This window comes from Phycodurus eques, chromosome 7 (assembly GCF_024500275.1).
Source record: "Phycodurus eques isolate BA_2022a chromosome 7, UOR_Pequ_1.1, whole genome shotgun sequence".
Taxonomy (NCBI): Eukaryota; Metazoa; Chordata; class Actinopteri; order Syngnathiformes; family Syngnathidae; genus Phycodurus; species Phycodurus eques.
Window position 1 is genome coordinate 2,262,760 of NC_084531.1, and position 18,949 is coordinate 2,281,708.

At 41.3% G+C, this 18,949-nt stretch overlaps 1 protein-coding gene across 8 annotated transcripts in view; it reads right to left on the bottom strand.

Moving 5' to 3' along the window:
* The window catches only part of nf1a (neurofibromin 1a), a 155,606-nt gene that overhangs the window by 120,597 nt on the left and 16,060 nt on the right, over nucleotides 1–18,949 (bottom strand). For all 8 annotated transcript variants that reach the window (XM_061682142.1, XM_061682138.1, XM_061682141.1 and 5 more), the window contains exons 2-7: nucleotides 18,390–18,533; nucleotides 18,052–18,135; nucleotides 8,081–8,271; nucleotides 4,841–4,947; nucleotides 4,676–4,743; nucleotides 892–967 (exon numbers count right to left, since the gene is read on the bottom strand). In XM_061682142.1, the coding sequence (XP_061538126.1) occupies nucleotides 892–967; nucleotides 4,676–4,743; nucleotides 4,841–4,947; nucleotides 8,081–8,271; nucleotides 18,052–18,135; nucleotides 18,390–18,533 (670 nt within the window). The remainder of the gene's footprint in view (nucleotides 1–891; nucleotides 968–4,675; nucleotides 4,744–4,840; nucleotides 4,948–8,080; nucleotides 8,272–18,051; nucleotides 18,136–18,389; nucleotides 18,534–18,949) is intronic.

Sequence of the window (18,949 nt, forward strand, 5' to 3'; positions counted from 1 at the left end):
CTGAGCTCTTCAGGCAGTTCCCTTGACCTCATGATTCTCATTTGCTCTGGCATGAGCTGTGAGCTGTAAGGTCTTATACAGACAGGTGTGTGGCTTTCCTAATCAAGTCCAATCAGTAGAATCAAACACACCTGGACTCCAATGAAGGTGTAGAACCATATCAAGGATGATCAGATGGAATGGACAGCTCCCAAGTTAAATATATGTGTCACAGCAAAGGGTCTGAATACTTATGGCTGTGTGACATTTCAGTTTTTCTTTTTAATAAATCTGCAAAAATGTCAATTAATCTTTTTTTCTGTCAACATGGGGCGCTGTTTGTACATTAATGTGGGGGAAAAATGAACTTAAATGATTTTAGCAAATGGCTCGCAAATGGCTAAATAAACAGAGTGAAAAATTTAAGGTGGTCTGAACACTTTCCGTACCCACTGAATGTGCAAAATACTTCCACATTTGGCAAACACGGTAAAAGCACTTCCTCCTCGCTTGGGTTAATGGGGAAGGGAACGTATCAAAGAAACCGGGAAACTTAAATGTCTTTTTTTTTTTTGTAAACAAGATGTCACCACAGACCCACAAAAGATGACACAAGACTGTGTTTGAGCTTCATTCGTGTTTACATGTATGTACAACTAAATGATATATGTACAATTATTATTTTGTCCGAAGACACCCACCATAAAGAAAACACAGTTTTAACAAGTTTGGTTTCAAACAATCATGGCATCAATCCTAGATATGATCGTTAGCATAGCATACACAGGAAGTCAGCTACTATTTTCCACGTTGGTCACATGAGGTTCCAAATATAGCGGGTTAGTATATCATTTAATAAGTATTATTTATATGTAATATTTAAAAAAAAGAAATTATCCATTGTCTTTGTACCTGCCATATCTGCCTGAGGTCGTTGATAGAGCATGGTGAATTCATCTGGGTAATTTTCTACCCAGTTCCAAAATGCCTGTCAAGAAACAAAAGAGTTAAAGGAGAACCATTGCTGTTGACTCTCCACTGAGGTAAAAAAAAATAAACGAGCCCCATCTGAAAGTTAATACGCAATGTGAATACTGGAAGTATTGTTAATATAGTAAAAAGACAAAATCCTATTTTTCAAATTTTGGACACTGAACTGTCACAAAGCATGACATCAGCAAATCATGTGAGAGCTGTCGGCTCACTTCACAAGACCTAATTTCAGCCTGCATCAATTTATTTACTCTGTGTGCGCATTTTCCTTTGGCAACCATTTTCACAAGGGGTGTTAAGACAAGACAAAGAAGAAAGAATCAACTCATTTAAAGCAGAAAGTCTCTTGTGGTGTCTGCGTGGTACAGCACGTTTCAGTGCTTTTCTGATCAGGAGATGAGCGGCAGTAGCTATGTGAGTTAGTAGTGGTTAATCAATATGTGTTAAGACAAATAGGGCATTAAAGATCTACTTTTGAGCAGGGGATTATGTCGTTTGAAGTGCTGCAGCAGACTATCCATGATGTCTGCTAACAAACATTAGCAGTTCTCCTTACTTGATGAATAGGAAAAGTGTCTTGATACTTATAAAGCTAAGAAATTTAACGTTTGTTATACGGTTCCTCAGTTTACTGTAGACCGTACCCACAAACCAAGTTTCGAGGTTAACAACGACACACTATGAATTAGTCTCCATAGAGGTGTAGGACGGCACAAGAAGGCACGTTAAGCTACTGCCTTACTTTTTTTCATTTGATTGTTGTACATTTATGACTTTGTGGTTTTCATACAAATATTTACTGTCAAAAAAAATAAGGCCTGTTCACACCGCAATTAGCAATGCGCAGCATACCGTCGACAAGCCCGTTCACTTTTGTATGTGTTCCAAGGGCATGAGGACAGAACACTGTTGCGATGCGCTGGGTGAGCGTTTGCAGTGACGCACCACAGGTGAACAGGCTAATTGGGAACAGGTGGGTGCCATGATTGGGTATAAAAGGAGCTTCCCTGAATTGCTCAGTCATTCACAAGCAAAGATGGGGCGAGGTTCACCTCTTTGTGAACAAGTGCGTGAGAAAATAGTCGAACAGTTTAAGGACAATGTTCCTCAACGTACAATTGCAAGAAATTTAGGGATTTCATCATCTACAGTCCATACAAAAGGTTAAGAGAATCTGGAGAAATCACTGCATGTAAGCGGCAAGGCCGAAAACCAACATTGAGTGCCCATGACCTTCGATCCATCCCTCAGGCGGCACTGCATCAAAAACCGACATCAATGTGAAAAGGATATCACCACATGGGCTCAGGAACACTTCAGAAAACCAATGTCAGTAAATACAGTTCGACGCTAAATCCGTAAGTGCAACTTGAAACTCTACCATGCAAAGCAAAAGCCATTTATCAACAACACCCAGAAACGCTGCCGGCTTCTCTGGGCCCGAGCTCATCTAAGATGGACTGATGCAAAGTGGAAAAGTGTTCTGTGGTCCGATGAGTCCACATTTCAAATGTTTTTTGTAAATTGTGGCCGTCGTGTCCTCCGGGCCAAAGAGGAAAATAACCATCCGGACTGTTATGGACGCAAAGTTCAAGAGCCAACATCTGTGATGGTATGGAGCTGTGTTAGTGCCAATGGCATGGGTAACTTACACACTGTGAAGGCACCATTAATGCTGAAAGGTACATACACGTTTTGGAGAAGCATATGCTCCCATCCAAGCAACGTCTTTTTCATGGACGTCCCTGCTTATTTCATTCAGCAAGACAATGCCAAACCAAATTCTGCACGTGTTACAACAGCGTGGCTTCGTAGTAAAAGAGTGCGGGTACGAGACTGGCCTGCCTGCAGTCTCCTGTCTCCCATTGAAAATGTGTGGCGCATTATGAAGCAGAAAATACGACAACGGAGACCCCGGACTATGGAACAGCTGAAGCTGTACATCAAGCAAGAATGGGAAAGAATTCCACCTACAAAGCTTCAACAATTAGTGTCCTCAGTTCACAAACGTTTTTTGAATGTTGTTAAAAGAAAAGGTGACGTAACACAGTGGTAAACATGATCCTGTCCCAGCTTTTTTGGAACGTGTTGCAGCCATAAAATTCTAAGTTAATGATTATTTGCTAAAAACAATCAAGTTGATCAGTTTGAACATTAAATATCTTGTCTTTGTAGGGTATTCAATTAAATATAGGCCGAACATGATTTGCAAATCAATGTATTCTGTTTTTATTTATTCTTAACACAACATCCCAACTTCACTGGAATTGGGGTTGTAATAAACAAATTATACTTTTAAAGTGAAAAATATCAATTCAAGTTCATTTATTCATTCATCTTCCATACCGCTTATCCTCACTAGGGTCACGGGCGTGCTGGAGCCTATCCCAGCTAACTCTGGGCGAGAGGTGGGGTACACCCTGAACTGGTCGTTAGCCAATCCCAGGCCACATATAAACAAATAATTCACACTCACATTCACACCTACGGGAAATTTTAGAGTCTTCAATTAGCCTGCCGTGCATGTTTTTAGGATGTGGGAGGAAACCGGAGTACCCGGAGAAAACCCACACAGGCATGGGAGAACATGCAAACTCCACACAGGTGAGGCCGGATTTGAACCCGGGTCCTCAGAGGCAGACGTGGTAACCAGTCGTCAACCGTGCCGCACAATTCAAGTTCATTTCAGTTATTTCTAAATGTCAGTATATGGTGGGAACAGCATTTGATTTCTCCACATGTGCGGCAACCCATCGCGGTTATAGTTTTATTCACTGTTCCTGCTCTGCACATCTTGACCTCTGGTGCACACAATGAGATACGCTCAGTAACAAAGAAAATAGAAGTCATGATCGAACATTTTTAATATGACATATATACAGCGTTTGTATTCCAATATTCATTATTTTGAGAGGTATAAGTGCCGCAATGATGCTAATTTATGTTAGCTCCTCAATGGTGTTTTTCAGTCACTGTGTGTTAGCTTTGAGCAAGCGATTTTTGCGAACAAAAACAAGGAAAGGCAGGACGTCTGTGATGTATTTGAACATTCAACAGGTGTAATTCTTTTGTTATATGCAGTATTTACAGTGAACTTCAGCTGGAGTGTCAATCAACGACTTTAAGCAAGCAACATTCACTCTTACTCCTTGCTACTATGTTCGTACCTTAGCAACCTGTTGTGATCACGTGGGCTCTGCATGCTGTCCAAGTGCTGCTGGATGGAAGTGCTGGAGCGGAGCATGTAATGGACTGCTTGTATAAGAGTGGTAAAATCGGAGCTTTTCGATTCAGTCTAATACTCAGGTTTTTTTGGGGGTTTTTTTGCTGACATTAGACCAATATCCGATCTCAAAGTCTGGATCAGGACACCCCTACATGTTTGAACATGTGCCTATGGTCAAATTATTTGCAATCTTTTCTAAGGATACAATCATTTTTGTCCAGGCCTGTTTCATGAGTTTGTTGCTAAGGATACAATCATTTTTGTCCAGGCCTGTTTCATGAGTTTGTTGTTTTAAAACAATTCTGTTGAACCACAATTCTAAAGCAGTGTCTGATTTTCTTAAATGTTTCATTAATCCTTGTCAGTTATTTCTGTGACCACTGTGGGTTTTTAGTTCATTAAGAGAGAAATATAATATGGTCACATTGACACAAGGGCATTTAATTAATTAAATAGAAGAAAAAAGGAACAACCTACCTTTTCTAAACTGTTGATGACTGCTAGTTGTGTAGGCTTTTTAAGGGCTTTAAACTTTAGAACAGTTTCTACAAGAAAATACAAATTACAAAATCAACAAAATTGACAGAAACAATAGATCAATCATGTAAATCTTTACCCTCTTAACCCTAAAGAGTATATAACCTTGGAGAAGCCTCTTAAGCTTGGAGCAGTCCACATTAATGTACTGCATCAGCTCTATGTCATGAACATCCACATTGTCCTCTAAGCACACCGTCAGCTCCTGTAGCCTGAGGAAACACGCACACGCCACATGTATTTTGCAGCTGCGGTTAAAAAAAAAGGATCATGTTAGGGACAGCCCGTCTCTTTAAAGTGGCACTAAACAGATATCCCTGTTTCTAAATACATTAAATATGTTTGAAGTGCTAAAAACATATGCCAAGACATAACAACCGTGCTGAATTGTTGAGCTATATCTTAACCATCTTTTTCACAGTTTTAATTTTCCTGGTTCTGAGGGCGGGGTTGTCACGGGGCTAGGGCGTATACTCTCGCACAAGTGCCCTCCCCTAATATATAAGGACAAAGTGATGTCGTTTCATTTGGCTATGCTGCTCAGCTATGAGTTAGCTGTGCTCGTCTTCCATAAAATGGCCCATTTACAACTTCTGCGTGCATCTTCGCTGGTTGCCTCAATTTTACCGAACAGCTCATTGACATTATTTAAACTCCCAAAAAAAGGACGAAATAAAAAAGCGATGGATTGACTTTTTGAAGAGACGCAGATGGCGAGCTGAACATCAACACCATCACCCGACTGCCGTGCACATTTTACAACAACATTTTGTAAACTTGCACCAGAAAAAGCATGACTTCATGGGTAACTTGATACTAGTGAATGGGGCAGTGCCGACTGTCTATCTACCTGGGCTTCCTCCTACCCACATCAAGGGCAAGTTGACTTGTGTGCTTATTTTTATGATTATAGTCCACAATAAACATTAAAATTTGAAGTTAAGCCTCCTAACGTGATTTTACATCATATAAGCTATCACTCACAGTTCTGAGGACCGGGGTTCAATCCCCGGCCCCGCCTGTGTGGAGTTTGTATGTTCTCCCCATGCCTGCGTGGGTTTTCTTCGGGCACTCCGGTTTCTTCCCACATCCCAAAAACATGCATGGTAGGTTAATTGACAACTCTAAATTGCTCGTAGGTGTGACTGTGAGAGCAAATGGTTGTTTGTTTGTATGTGCCCTGCGATAGGCTGGCAACCAGTTCAGGGTGTACCCCGCCTCCTGCCCGATGATAGCTGGGATAGGCTCCAGCACGCCCGCGACCCTAGTGAGGAGAAGCGGCTCAGAAAAAGGATGGATAAGCTATCACCCCCCTCAGTACGTTTGATTCCTTTTGGCGCATCCATTCGACATGCCCACAGTGTCTGAGAGCTGAGAGGTGCTCAGGAAACTTCTCACCCACTATAGTTCTGTTGAACAACCTGGTCAAAAGCTCCACAACCACCTCTCTGAGATGCTTCCATACCTCCACAGGAATGTCATCAGGACCAACTGCCTTTCATTTTTTCCTCCTCTTTAGTGCCTATTTTCCTCTTTACTAATCATTGTCAATAATTCCATATCATCCTGGTCCACCGCCTCTTCTACTCTTCCTTCTCTCTCATTTTCCTCATTCATACTGGCACCAGTCAACACATTTCTATCTCTATCCTTAATCACCCCAACCTGCTGCACATCCTTCCCATCTCTAGCTCGCTGTCTGACCAACCTGTATAGCTCTTTTTTTCTCTCTCTCTCATTCATACATGTCATCATATGCCCTTGTTTGGCCTTTGCCACCTCTACCTTGGTCCTACATCACATCTCCATATTATATTCCGTATTACTTTCTCCTCTCTGGGGTCCTCTCAATTTCCCAATTCTTCTGAGCCAACCTCTTTCCTTGTAAGATTTCCTGTACTTAGAGGTTGCACCACCAAGTCTCCTTCTCCAATTTCCTACCATAAAATACACCAAGCACCCTCCTGTCTGTCCCTCTGATCACCTTGGCTGTAGTGGTCTAGTCTTCTGGAAGGTCCTCCTGTCCAAGAGCCTGTCTCGCCTCTTCCCAAAAACCGCACAACACTCTTCCTTTCTCAGCTTCCACCACATGGTTCTCTGCTCTGCCGTTGTCTTCTTAATCTTCCTCCCCACCACCAGACTCATCTTACACACCAACATGCAATGCTGTCTAGCCACACTCTCCCCTACCACTACCTTACAGTCAGTTACCTCCTTCAGATTACATCATGTGCATAAAATGTAATCCACCTACGTGCTTCTACCTCCGCTATTGTAGGTCTACCACCATCTGTCCCTCAAACTTCCTTTCCTGGAAGCCGGACTTACCCATCACTTCTTCATCACCCATGTTTCCTTCACCAACATGTCAATTACAATCTGCACCAATCCTGACTCTCTCTCTGGGATGCTCAGAAGTACTTCGTCTTGCTCCTTCCAGAATTTCTCTTTCACCTCTCGGTCACATCCTACCTGTGGGGCATAGCCCCTAATCACATTATACATACAGTCCCCCTCCAAAGGTATTGGAACAGCAAGGTCAATTTGTTTGTTGTTGTTGTATACTAAAGACATTTGGGTTTCTGATCAAAAGAGGAATATGACACAAAAGTTTAGAATTCCAAGATTAACCTCTACAAAGTGATGGAAAGGCCAAAGTATGGAGAAAGAAAGGATCTGCTTATGATCCAAAACACACAAGCGCATCAGTGAAGCATGGTGGAGAGGTAATGTCATGGCTTGGACTTTCATGGCTGCTTCTGGAACGGGCTCACTAGTCTTTACTGATGTAACTCATGATGGTAGCTGTAGATGCTCTGTCCTGCGTTGTTTAACACATCTATATGTAAATACCATGAAATGAAAGCTGGAATTCTAAACCTTTGTCTCTGAAAGAGAAATGTCTTCAGTATACAACAAAAACAAAGGAATTGACCTTGCCGTTCCAATACTTTTGGAGGGGACGGTAACACCCTCAATTTCAAGTTTCAGCCTCATCACTCAATCATACACTCTTTTCACCTCCAAGACATCCTTAGCTAACGCTTCCTTAAATTAACCGCTACTCCATTCCTCTTCCCATCTACACCATGGTAAAATAATTTGAACCCGGCCCCTAAACTTCTCGCCTTACTGCCTCTCCACCTGCTCTCCTGGACACACAATATATCATATCAGCCTTTCTAATAATCATCATGTCAACCAAAAATCTGCTCTATAGTAGTGGCACAAAAGAATTAACCCTGATATAATGGGAGTTTACTATAAAGGGAAAACCTGATGAAGACAGCAAGATACCTCCAAACACAATTCTGGGACTGTAAAACAAATAGTGTAGTTAGGTACCTGGTGGAAATTCGGCTGAAGACAGCGTTGAAGTTGTTGCAGCTAAGAGAGAAGAGAACCGCTGAGGCTGAAGCTCGGAGTTCAGCTGCATGCTGATGGCCTTCACGGTATGTGTGGATGAAATGGCAGATCTCTGGCAAAAGCTGTTTGACTAACATGGTCTCATCTAGGCGTAGGCAGTCTTTGGATTGCTGAGAAAGGAAGACATGTGAGCATGAATGTCAAAATATTTCTTTACAAAACAAAAAACAAGTAATTCTACTAAAATACCTCAATTTTCAGGTCGCATATACAGTCATCTTCCACTATATCGCTGTTCACGCTTTGCTGTCTTGCTATAGTGCAGATTTTTTTGTGTTGTTAAATTTGTTACTCTTTTTCTATACTGTTTGTGCAATATTTCTGTTATTCATTGCTCTTGTTCTCCCTCTCTCTCTCTCTCTCTCTCTTTCAATATACAGTATCATATGTTTGTATTGTTTGAAAAGCGTGTTTAAAGACGTAAATGCTATAAAAACATGTCAAGGGTGTTTTTACATAAGGTATTTCTGTATCGCGGATTTCACTAAATGTGGAGGTGGTTTGGAACGTACCCCCAGCGATCGAGCGGTGATTACTGTATATATTTGTATTTCTAAAATGTCTCGTTTTGTTACAAATTACGTTGTAGTCTTGTCTTTTTATATCAAAAGCTTTTATATGTTTAATTTATTGCACATTCCTAAGTGTAAAATAGATGTGCATGTAACTCAACAGTAAATACTAAAAACTCTATAGTGGGATAGTGTAAAACTTGACTGTTGCAGCTCTAGAAATAAATTGATCACTATACTACTATGTAATTTTTCTACCTACAGTTACGTAGTCAGCATGGGCCAAGGATTCATAACCTTGAATAAACGTGTACCATGCATGTAAAGTTCAAATAACAGAACCACAAAACCCACAATTACATTTTTCTAAACAAAATCTAAACAAATGTACCGAACAAATGTGAGCAAAAATCCACAGCTCAACAAAAACGCGCCGCCCACCCCTTTTTTTCCCTTCTCTTCCATTTCCGGGGGTCCTTCAAAAATGAATTTGTCAGAGACCATCAGAATCAGAATCATCTTTATTTGCCAAGTATGTCCAAAACACACAAGGAATTTGTCTCCGGTAGTTGGAGCCGCTCTAGTACAACAGACAGTCAATTTTCAGAACACTTTGGGGACATCAAGACATTGACAAAAAACAATTGTGCAAAAAGATGCAGAGTCCTCTAGCACTTAGAGCAGTTCGAATGACTAATATTGCAATAGTCCGGTGCAATGACTATTGTGCAAAGGGCGCTGAGACTTCAAGGAGTGTATGCGGTTTAAAGTGACGAGTAGTGCGATCATCTGGGAAAATGTTGGTTGTGCAAATGTTACAGATACTCCTCAATCAGTGTGCAAATGGGGCAGATGCTACTCTGGCATGAGTGGCCAGTATATGCAAATAGTGCAGCATGGCGAGACAACTACAGTGAGTGCACGAGTAATACATAATTGGCCCCACAGAAATGTGACAACGAACTCAAATCAAAAAATTTCCAGCTTGTTGTAATGGAATTTGTCTCCGGTAGTTGGAGATCCCATTGCGGCAGATCATGGGTGACAATAAATTGGGGGGGATTGTATCTGTTTTTTTTGTCATAGCTTACCATGCTTATTTGACTACATTTGGCTTGCACCCAGTCAAGGATGTTTAAAATGAGACAAAATGAGACAGTTTTCTTCCACACCCCAAAAACATGTTTCATAGGCAAACTGCACACTGAGCGACGCGGCCAAACACGACGCAGCACAACAAGAAAAAAAATTTAATTAACAACTCTTCGCCTCATACCAAGCAACTGAACACTGCAACCCAAACACTTACATCAACAACATTGTGAGGCCGTTCACCGGCGATTAAAATTTTGTATCGGAGCAAAACTAGTAGTCGACTGTCGCCACTTATGAAAACAAGTTGTTGAACCCCACACACTGCCTGACAGGTCAGTCAGGTTCAGCCGCATTGCTTGGTGTGCATCAAGTCTTTGTTAATTGAAGATGTTAAATTAACCACAAGTGTGAAAGTGAGTGTAAATGTTTGTTTGCCTCTATATGCCCTGCAATTGACTGGCGACCTGTCTAGGGTGTACCCCACCTGCAAGTCAGCTGCAATGGGATCCAGCTACCCACTAACCTAAAGAGGACAAGCAGTATAGAAAATGTATAGATGGCTTGACGACAATTTCTACTTTCCACCCCCAAAAAGAAAATGCAAAAAAAAGGGAGATAAGCCCCTGCTGAGCAGCTTAAAGGCTTCTCTTACTAGCGACCGCGCTGATGTCACTCCAGCTATCCCGCGCGCAGTTTGCTTTTATACACGAGCGCAACCCATGCATGCCGTTTTGAAAATGTACTGCAGTTCTCCTTCAAGTCAGGGGTTTTGCGAAGGCTGGTTTCCACTGCATTTTATGGCCAATTCCAGTAGCCGTTTTTACTTTCCGGAACAAAGGAACACCAATGGCAACCGTGGAACAGTGCCTGCTAGAACAAATGGACCTAGATGACCAGATGATCCGTTTAATTATATTGCAAAATTGATCAAGGCGGCGGCGGCATAGGTGGTATGCGCTGCTGAGTACGTCATCACAGCATGTGACTAAAACGGATCAATCACGAGAGATTATCTCTGCGGCATTCTGAGCGCGGCGACAATTTGTTCCATGTGTGCGTCAAGTGTCGCATAGGGGTCGCGCAACCCAATGCGCCGGTCACGTGATGCAATGCGGGCGCTGCTGCCCGCGCGGGAGTATAAAGAGGCCTTAAGCCTCTTTTAGACTGCAGCTACTTGGCTTGCTGCTGCTTTAGTTAGCTCTACTTTCCTCACTTTGGGGGTGGTCAGTTTTTCTCTACAAAAGAGTATTGCCTCAGGAGTCATTGGAAACTTCTATGACTTGACTAATGCAAATTTGAATTAAACGTATCAGTAAGAGGAGGCATCCAAACGGGTTTGGTTGGGTATCCAAAACCTCACAACCACCCCTGCATCGACGATCGTTTTTCAATGATTGAAAAAAGCCGATCACCCCCACCATCGACGATTGGTTTTCAGGGGTAAAAAAGTTCAATCATCAATTATTTACTTCCGGTGAGCAACTAAAGCGAAAAAGAGGAATTGGACAGCTCTCGAGACAAAGCATGGGTAAACATATGGAACGCGGTCCAGCCACCGCTGGGGTTCGAACACGTACCTCCACCGTCCTCATCGTGTGAGAGCTAAGAGCGCTAACAGCAAGGCTAAAAGAAAGCTGCCAGTGGCCTCACTTCGCGTCGGCCTCTCTTTGCGCCAGGGAGTGAGACTCATGTATTAGTCCAGCACCGTGCAATAGTCTCACGATCATTTGTAACTAGAAGGTCACTAAGTATATCATAGACCTTCACCGCTTTTGTTTGTTAAAACTGACCACTTGCACTACAGTCATGCTGATAAAATTCAGCCTATGAACAGGCAAGAACCTGTATTACCTGTATTTGTATTCTGGTAGGTTTGTCAAAAAATTATGTGTGTGACAATAACTAATAATCATTTTAAAATAAACATAATAAATAAATAAATAATGGCGACACGGTGGACGACTGGTTAGAGCGTCTGTCTCACAGTTCTGTGTGGAGTTGCATGTTCTCCCCGTGCCTGCGTGGGTTTTCTCCGGGCACTCCAGTTTCCTCCCACATCCCAAAATCATACATGGTAGGTTAATTGACGACTCTAAATTCCCCGTAGGTGTGAATGTGAGTGCGATTGGTTGTTTGTTTATATGTGCTCTGCGATTGGCTGGCAACCAGTTCAGGGTGTACCCCGCCTCCTGCCCGATGATAGCTGGGATAGGCTCCAGCACGCCCGCGACCCTAGTGAGGAGAAGCGGCTCAGAAAATGGATGGATAAAAAATAATCTTTGTGCATGCGCTGATATACCAGTAATATTTTTTTTCATCTGGTGTCGGGATGGGCCAAAGACCACGCTTGATTTAAAAAGTTTAACGGTACCTGTAATTGTTAGAACAGAATCCCTTGACAGACTAAAATAAATGCTAAATGATGGTATCACATGTTAATAGTACTGTGGATAATACCTACTACAGTCTTACATATCTATAAGCAATTTAACTGCTTAACTTAAACATTTCTGCAAGAATTTTTTTTTGCATGAAACATTTGTGCATAAAGCATTTGTGCATAGTGCAGTTTCTCCACTACATTGTACGTCCACAGCATAGCCCTCAAAAGAAGCATCTGATTCACCTCCACTCTGAAAAAGAAGATCATGTGCCGTTACATTTGATTCATCACCGGAGAACTCATCGTTGATGACTTAGTCCAGTTTCTCATGCTCCGGTGCCTCCTACATTGAATCATGAACAGCGGTCTCATCGTCCTCCCACAGCATGTCCTCTGTGCCATCCATGGCGATTGTGAGGCAAAATTTTTGAATCCCCGTGAAATTACGTTGGGGGAAACAGCATCCCATGTGTCTTTTATCTATGCGGTTATTTGCACCAGTTCGGATTCCTTACATTGCCACCTGCAGTGATTGAATGAGTCCCCGAAGTCATCCACTCGTTCCATTTCTTCCACATGTGCTTCTTAAAAGGGTGATTGCGCTATACATCTACAATCCCAATTAAGTTGGGACATTGTGTTAAACATCAATAAAAACAGAATACAATGATTTGCAAATCATGGACCACCTATATTTAATTGAATACACTACAAAGACAAGAAATTTAATGTTCAAACTGATAAACTTGATTGTTTTTAGCAAATAATCATTAACTTAGAATTTTATGACTGCAACACGTTCCAAAAAAGCTGGGACAGGTGGCAAAAATGACTGATGAGCAGTCCTAAACTTTCTCAAACACCTGTTTGGAACATCCCACACAGGTGAACAGGCTAATTGGGAACAGGTGGGTGCCATGATTGAGTATAAAAAGGAGCTTCCTGAATTACTCAGTCATTCACAAGCAAAGATGGGCCAAAGTTCACCTTTTTGTGAACAAGTGCATGAGAAAATAGTCGAACAGTTTAAGGACAATGTTCCTCAACGTACAACTGCAAAGCATTTAGGGATTTCATCATCTACAGTTCATAATATCATCAAAAGGTTCAAAGGATCTGGAGAAATCACTGCGTGTAAGCGGCAAGGCCGAAAACCAATATTGAGTGACCTTCGATCCCTCAGGCGGCACTGCATCAAAAACCGACATCAATGTGTAAAGGATATCACCACATGGGCTCAGGAACACTTCAGAAAACCAATGTCACTAAATACAGTTCGGCGCTACATCCGTAAGTGCAACTTGAAACTACTCTGCAAAGCAAAAGCCATTTATCAACAACACCCATAAACGCCGCCGGCTTCTCTGGGCCCGAGCTCATCTAAGATGGACTGATGCAAAGTGGAAAAGGGTTCTGTGGTCCGGCGAGTCCACATTTCAAATTGTGTTTGGAAATTGTGGACGTTGTGTCCTCCGGGCCAGAGAGGAAAAGAACCATCCGGATTGTTATGGACGCAAAGGTCAAAAGCCAGCATCTGTGATGGTATGGAGCTGTGTTAGTGCCAATGGCATGGGTAACTTACATATCTGTGAAGGCACAGTTAATGCTGAAAGGTACATAGAGGTTTTGGAGAAACATATGCTGCCATCCAAGCAATGTATTTTTCATGGACGTCCCTGCTTGTTTCATTCAGCAAGACAATGCCAAAGCACATTCTGCACCCTTCAACCAAACTTTAAACTTGGCACAATGCAGTCAGACAAACCAGACTCCATCAGCTTGCCAGATGGAGAAGCATGATTCATCACTCCAGAGAACAAGTCTCCACTGCTCTCGAGTACATTGTGTTACAACAGCGTGGCTTCGTAGTAAAAGAGTGTGGGTACAAGACTGGCCTGCCTGCATTCCAGACCTGTCTCCCATTGAAAATGTGTGCGCATTATGAAGCGTACTCTACGACAATGGAGATTCTGGACTGTTGAACAGCTGAAGTTGTACATCAAGCAAGAATGGGAAAGAATTCCGCCTACAAAGCTTCAACAATTAGTGTCCTCAGTTCCCAAACGTTTATTGATGTTTTTAAAAGAAAAGGTGATGTAACACAGTGGTAAACATGACCCTGTCCCAGCTTTTTTGGAACGTGTTGCAGCCATAAAATTCTAAGTTTATGATTATTTGCTAAAAACAATAAGGTTTATCAGTTTGAACATTACATGGCTTGTCTTTGTTGTGTATTCAATTAAATATAGGTTGAACATGATTTGCAAATCATTGTATTCTGTTTTTATTTATGTTTAACACAACGTCCCAACTTCATTGGAATTGGAGTTGTATTACCTGCAACGGCGCAATTATCCCACCAGGAATGATCAAGTGAGCTTTATTTTCTTTTAGGATTTATTTGATGGCTGGCATGCGATGGTACCAAAAGGCATCCAGCAGCATTTTGCAACAGAGTCGCTTGTGGTCACACCAGACTGACCTCATCCAGTCTTTAGTTAGCGCCTCATCCCTCCACCCTTTTGGGTGGCATCTTACAACTACGCCCTTTGGCCACTGGTAGTTCTTGGGCGGTTTTTCGTTTAAAGATTACAAATGGCTTCAGCTTAATCTCATCTCCATAAGCACCCAGCATTACAGTAAAGTATTTTTTTCCATTCCCAGTAGACTTTCTTTTCACTGGTCATTGCACCGGACTATTGCAATATTAGTCGTTCGAACTACTCTAAGTGCTAGAGGACTCTGACAAAAAACAATTGTGCAAAACGATGCAATGTCTTTATGTCCCCAAAGTGTTCTGTAAATTGACTGTCTGTTGTACTAGAGCGGCTCCAACTACCGGAGACAAATTCCTTGTGTGTTTTGGACATACTTGGCAAATAAAGATGATTCTGATTCTGTTTTTCCACCTTTCTGATCGATTGTGTAAGTGCTTGGAAGCTCAAAGGTGATGAGTGTTTGATCAGCATTTGCTATGAAGCCAATTTCGGATTCTCACCGCTTTCTCAGGCGAATGATGAACTGCTAGTATTTTGTCAATTTATCCTCATAATCAGCTGGAAGATGTCCAATTGTTTTCTGCCCATAACAGAGAGATTGTGCCTCCTCATAAATAAGTAACACCAGTTAGCAGATGCCCTGAAGTCTTGGTTACCTTTATTCCTGATTATTGTCAAAGCTTTGCACAGCCACCTGCCCTCCGTTCCGCACCAATCTACGATCTATTTGTTTGTTTTTTTTAGTACTGATGTTTAATGCACTCCATCGACTTTTTAAAAATATTTTTGGGAAATAATTGCGCATTATACATGAGAAATTATGGTAAATATTCAAAGAAAATTTTATTTTATCAGGGTTTTATTTGGGGACAAGATCACCAACCAAACAAAAGAACCGGGAAGAAGGAATTCCTTTCAGGACTTTTTTTTTTTTTTCCCCCCTCTCTTTCTTCTAGAGGCTGGCTTGGCAGCTCCAGGGCCTCGTTTAGGAATTCCTTACAAAATGAAGGGAAGTCTTTCGACTGTGTCACATGCCAACCTGTCGCTCTTTGAATCTGTGATAAAATTCAACATGCATGTCTGTGATGTACTAAAAATAGCAGCTTTGAAAAGCCTCGCAGACTGGCTTTTTTTACAAGAATGTCCGGCTTGCCCTGGCTGTTGGTCATGTAATGCAAGCAAAATGATTCCAGATGACACTGCGTACATCTTCTCCGTGAGGACTTAAAAGTCCACAGGAGCGCGAGACTTTGGAACCAATTCTGTCTATGTTTGTGCATTTCTCCGACTTGCATACAAACTGGGCACAGCCCAGTTTTGACACAGAGTTGGAGGGTGCTGTGAAGTGATGATTTATTTATTTATACCAGTACTCGAAAATGGTGGGATCCGTATAGATTTTGCCAGGGAAGTATTGCAATACAGTTTTAGTACTCGTACGCCGTGCAACTAGCGCTGGGCGAAATGGCCTAAACTTGATATGATTTTTTTTCCCCTAACGTTGATGTTCGATGTGACTCGATATTTATGTAGCTCAAGTTTCTAAATGTATAAAACCGAACCAGACCAAATTGATTTATATTATAAAGAATAAGATTTATTTAACAATAATAAACATCTCAAAGAAATACATTTTTTAAAATTCCTAAAGGTATTTCAAAATATCTTAAAGTTAGGGATGCACCAAAATGAAAATGCTTGACCGAAACCAAAATACTTAAAATAAAAAATTAAAAAACAAGGCTGAAAACCGAAAGCCGAAAAACCAAAAGAAATGACAATAGTCAAATTAATCATTTTTGGCGATGACTACAAAGCTGTCAACTGTGAGAAATTCACTTTCAGAACAATTCGTCTGAATTTCCATATTTTTGTAAATTATGTCAAGAACATTACTGTGAGACAGTTATTGCAGTATATTATGGAATACAATAAAAACAAATTAAAAATAAAAATTGCCATGCTGTTCACCTGCGCAACCTAATCATTACTCTGTAACTCTAATTGTTAATAAATGATGGCTTAAATATTTATTTTAATGTAATTCTTAAGGTTTGGCTCTGTTGTAGGTGTTCATCACTTTAACCCTGAGATGGCAGCAATGTACTTAAACATGCCCAGTCTGTAGGAACTCGAAGAAGAAGCGAAGGAGAAATGTGATGTCACATGGAACAAATACAATGTGGTGATCTGTAAATAATGAGAATAAAAAAAGAAATACATAAACTATTTGCGTGATTGCTCACAGAATGATGTTGGCAAGTAGCTGCTAATGCTAACGAATTCAAACCCCCATGAACGCTTTCCATCTCGTCCGTGCTCGACAAACTATTACGTTGTTATCTTCCCGGCAGTTCACGGAGTGAACTCAAAAACATAAGCGCTTCAACTGCCACCACAATTGCTCTGCGGTATTGTTTTGTTTACATTACAGGAGCGGCACGAAGGCGCAGCTCTCTTTAATGTGATAGCACTTAATAACCTGCTTCATCCTCGGGTGACTTTACAGGGACGGATGTGCCCGTCTTTTATACACGTTTTGCAGACGACGGTTTCTTACAAATGTTAAGACGTGCCCTTTTATGGGACCATTTATGGTTTGCTAGTCACGAGCATTTCCCCCATGTTGGCGGAAGTCTTGTGGAGTAGCGAAAATTATAGAAAATCGATGATCCACTTTTCCATAGAGCATTATTAAAATATTGGTCGACTCAAGCTTCTCCATATATCGCCCAGCACAACATGCAACCCTACTATACAATAGATTATTTATTAAAATCCTACTGCAGTGTTACTTCAATTTGACAATGGAAAAGCATAAATGGCAAAAACTGCAGGTGTGACAAAATGAGTAACTAACGTGCAGTTGAAAGAGGAACTATGTCACCATTTTTGTCATTCCTAGAAATCTGTTTAATTTGTTGTTCAACTACCAAACGAAGGGTTCACCATATAGCCTTACATTGAGCTTTCCTCTAAATTAGTGACATATTTTGTCAGGTAGAATGGTGCAGCATTTGGTTTGCACGTCAGCCTCACTGTCAAAGTTTCTTGGTTCATATCTCAGCTGTAATCCCCGTGCTTGTGTGGGTTTTTCCTGGGCACGCAGGCTTCCTCCCACAATCCAAAAACACACTTGTGAGAGTCAATGAAGACTAATATCCATAGGTGCAGAAGCAAGTATGAATGAGCATCTGTTTATATGTGCCCAGAAAGTTACTGACAAACAGTGAAGTTTGTACCCAACTGCTCACCAAAGGTCAGCTGGCAAAGGCTTCAGTTCACCCGTGACCCTGAACGTGTTAAAGCGATAGAAATATTAATGAATGGATGGATGGACTTTGTCCATACCCCGAAAGCCTAAATAGATGACGGCGAGATTTGATGAGAGCAGGAACTCACCCCAGCCAGGCACTTCTCCAATGTATCCAGGATGATCAGCTGTGAGAGGTAGAGGTTTTTCTCAGATGCTTCTCCAAATATTCGCTATGGTATGGAGACAAACAAAGTAAATCATTAGTAACGGACATTATGAAGACTCTGGATCTGTGCTTAGGTACTAAATCAGTGCCCCATTACTGATTCGGGGCCACTCATCAGCCAGAATGATATCACTACATTGAGAACCAACACACAGCTACAGTATGTCTCGTTTCTCGAGGCCAGAGGCAGACTACTTTCCGTGTGTGTGTGTGTGTGTGTATATATATATAGTATTCTTTAAGCTCAGGACAACTTACCATGTTATTGACATTTTTGAGGATAGTCGTTAGGCCACTAATGACGAGTGAAAACTTGTACTTTGAGATGTTGATCAGGCATTCTTTGTTGTGATCTGTGCTGATTTTCGTGTGAGTGTTCTGGTGTCCAACTTTGATGGGGAGCTGAATGGAGGAAAGAGTGAAGAGAAAGCATGGGCTTGAAGCACAAAGTCTGACAGTCAAGTTTTAAAATTAGTGTTCGATAAACAGTTTACAACCAGATTTGCACATTTAACCTGCAACATTTCATGGAGATGTACAGAAAGCTATTCCTGTTTGAAGTTAATCCATTTTTAATCAATGTTTGATTTCAGGTAGCTAATACAACCAAAAATGTCAACAATTTATCATATCGCGTTTAATACTTTACACATTTCCTTGAACAATATGGAACTTGATCAATTAACTGATTTTTATTTTGTAAAGGTCCCATGCTATCAAAATCCCAAATTTTCCAATTTTATGCATAGAAAAAAGTCAAAATTAATCTGTGAGCTGGTTTGACAACTATGCAGTTTGTTGATTGAATGCAATAGCCT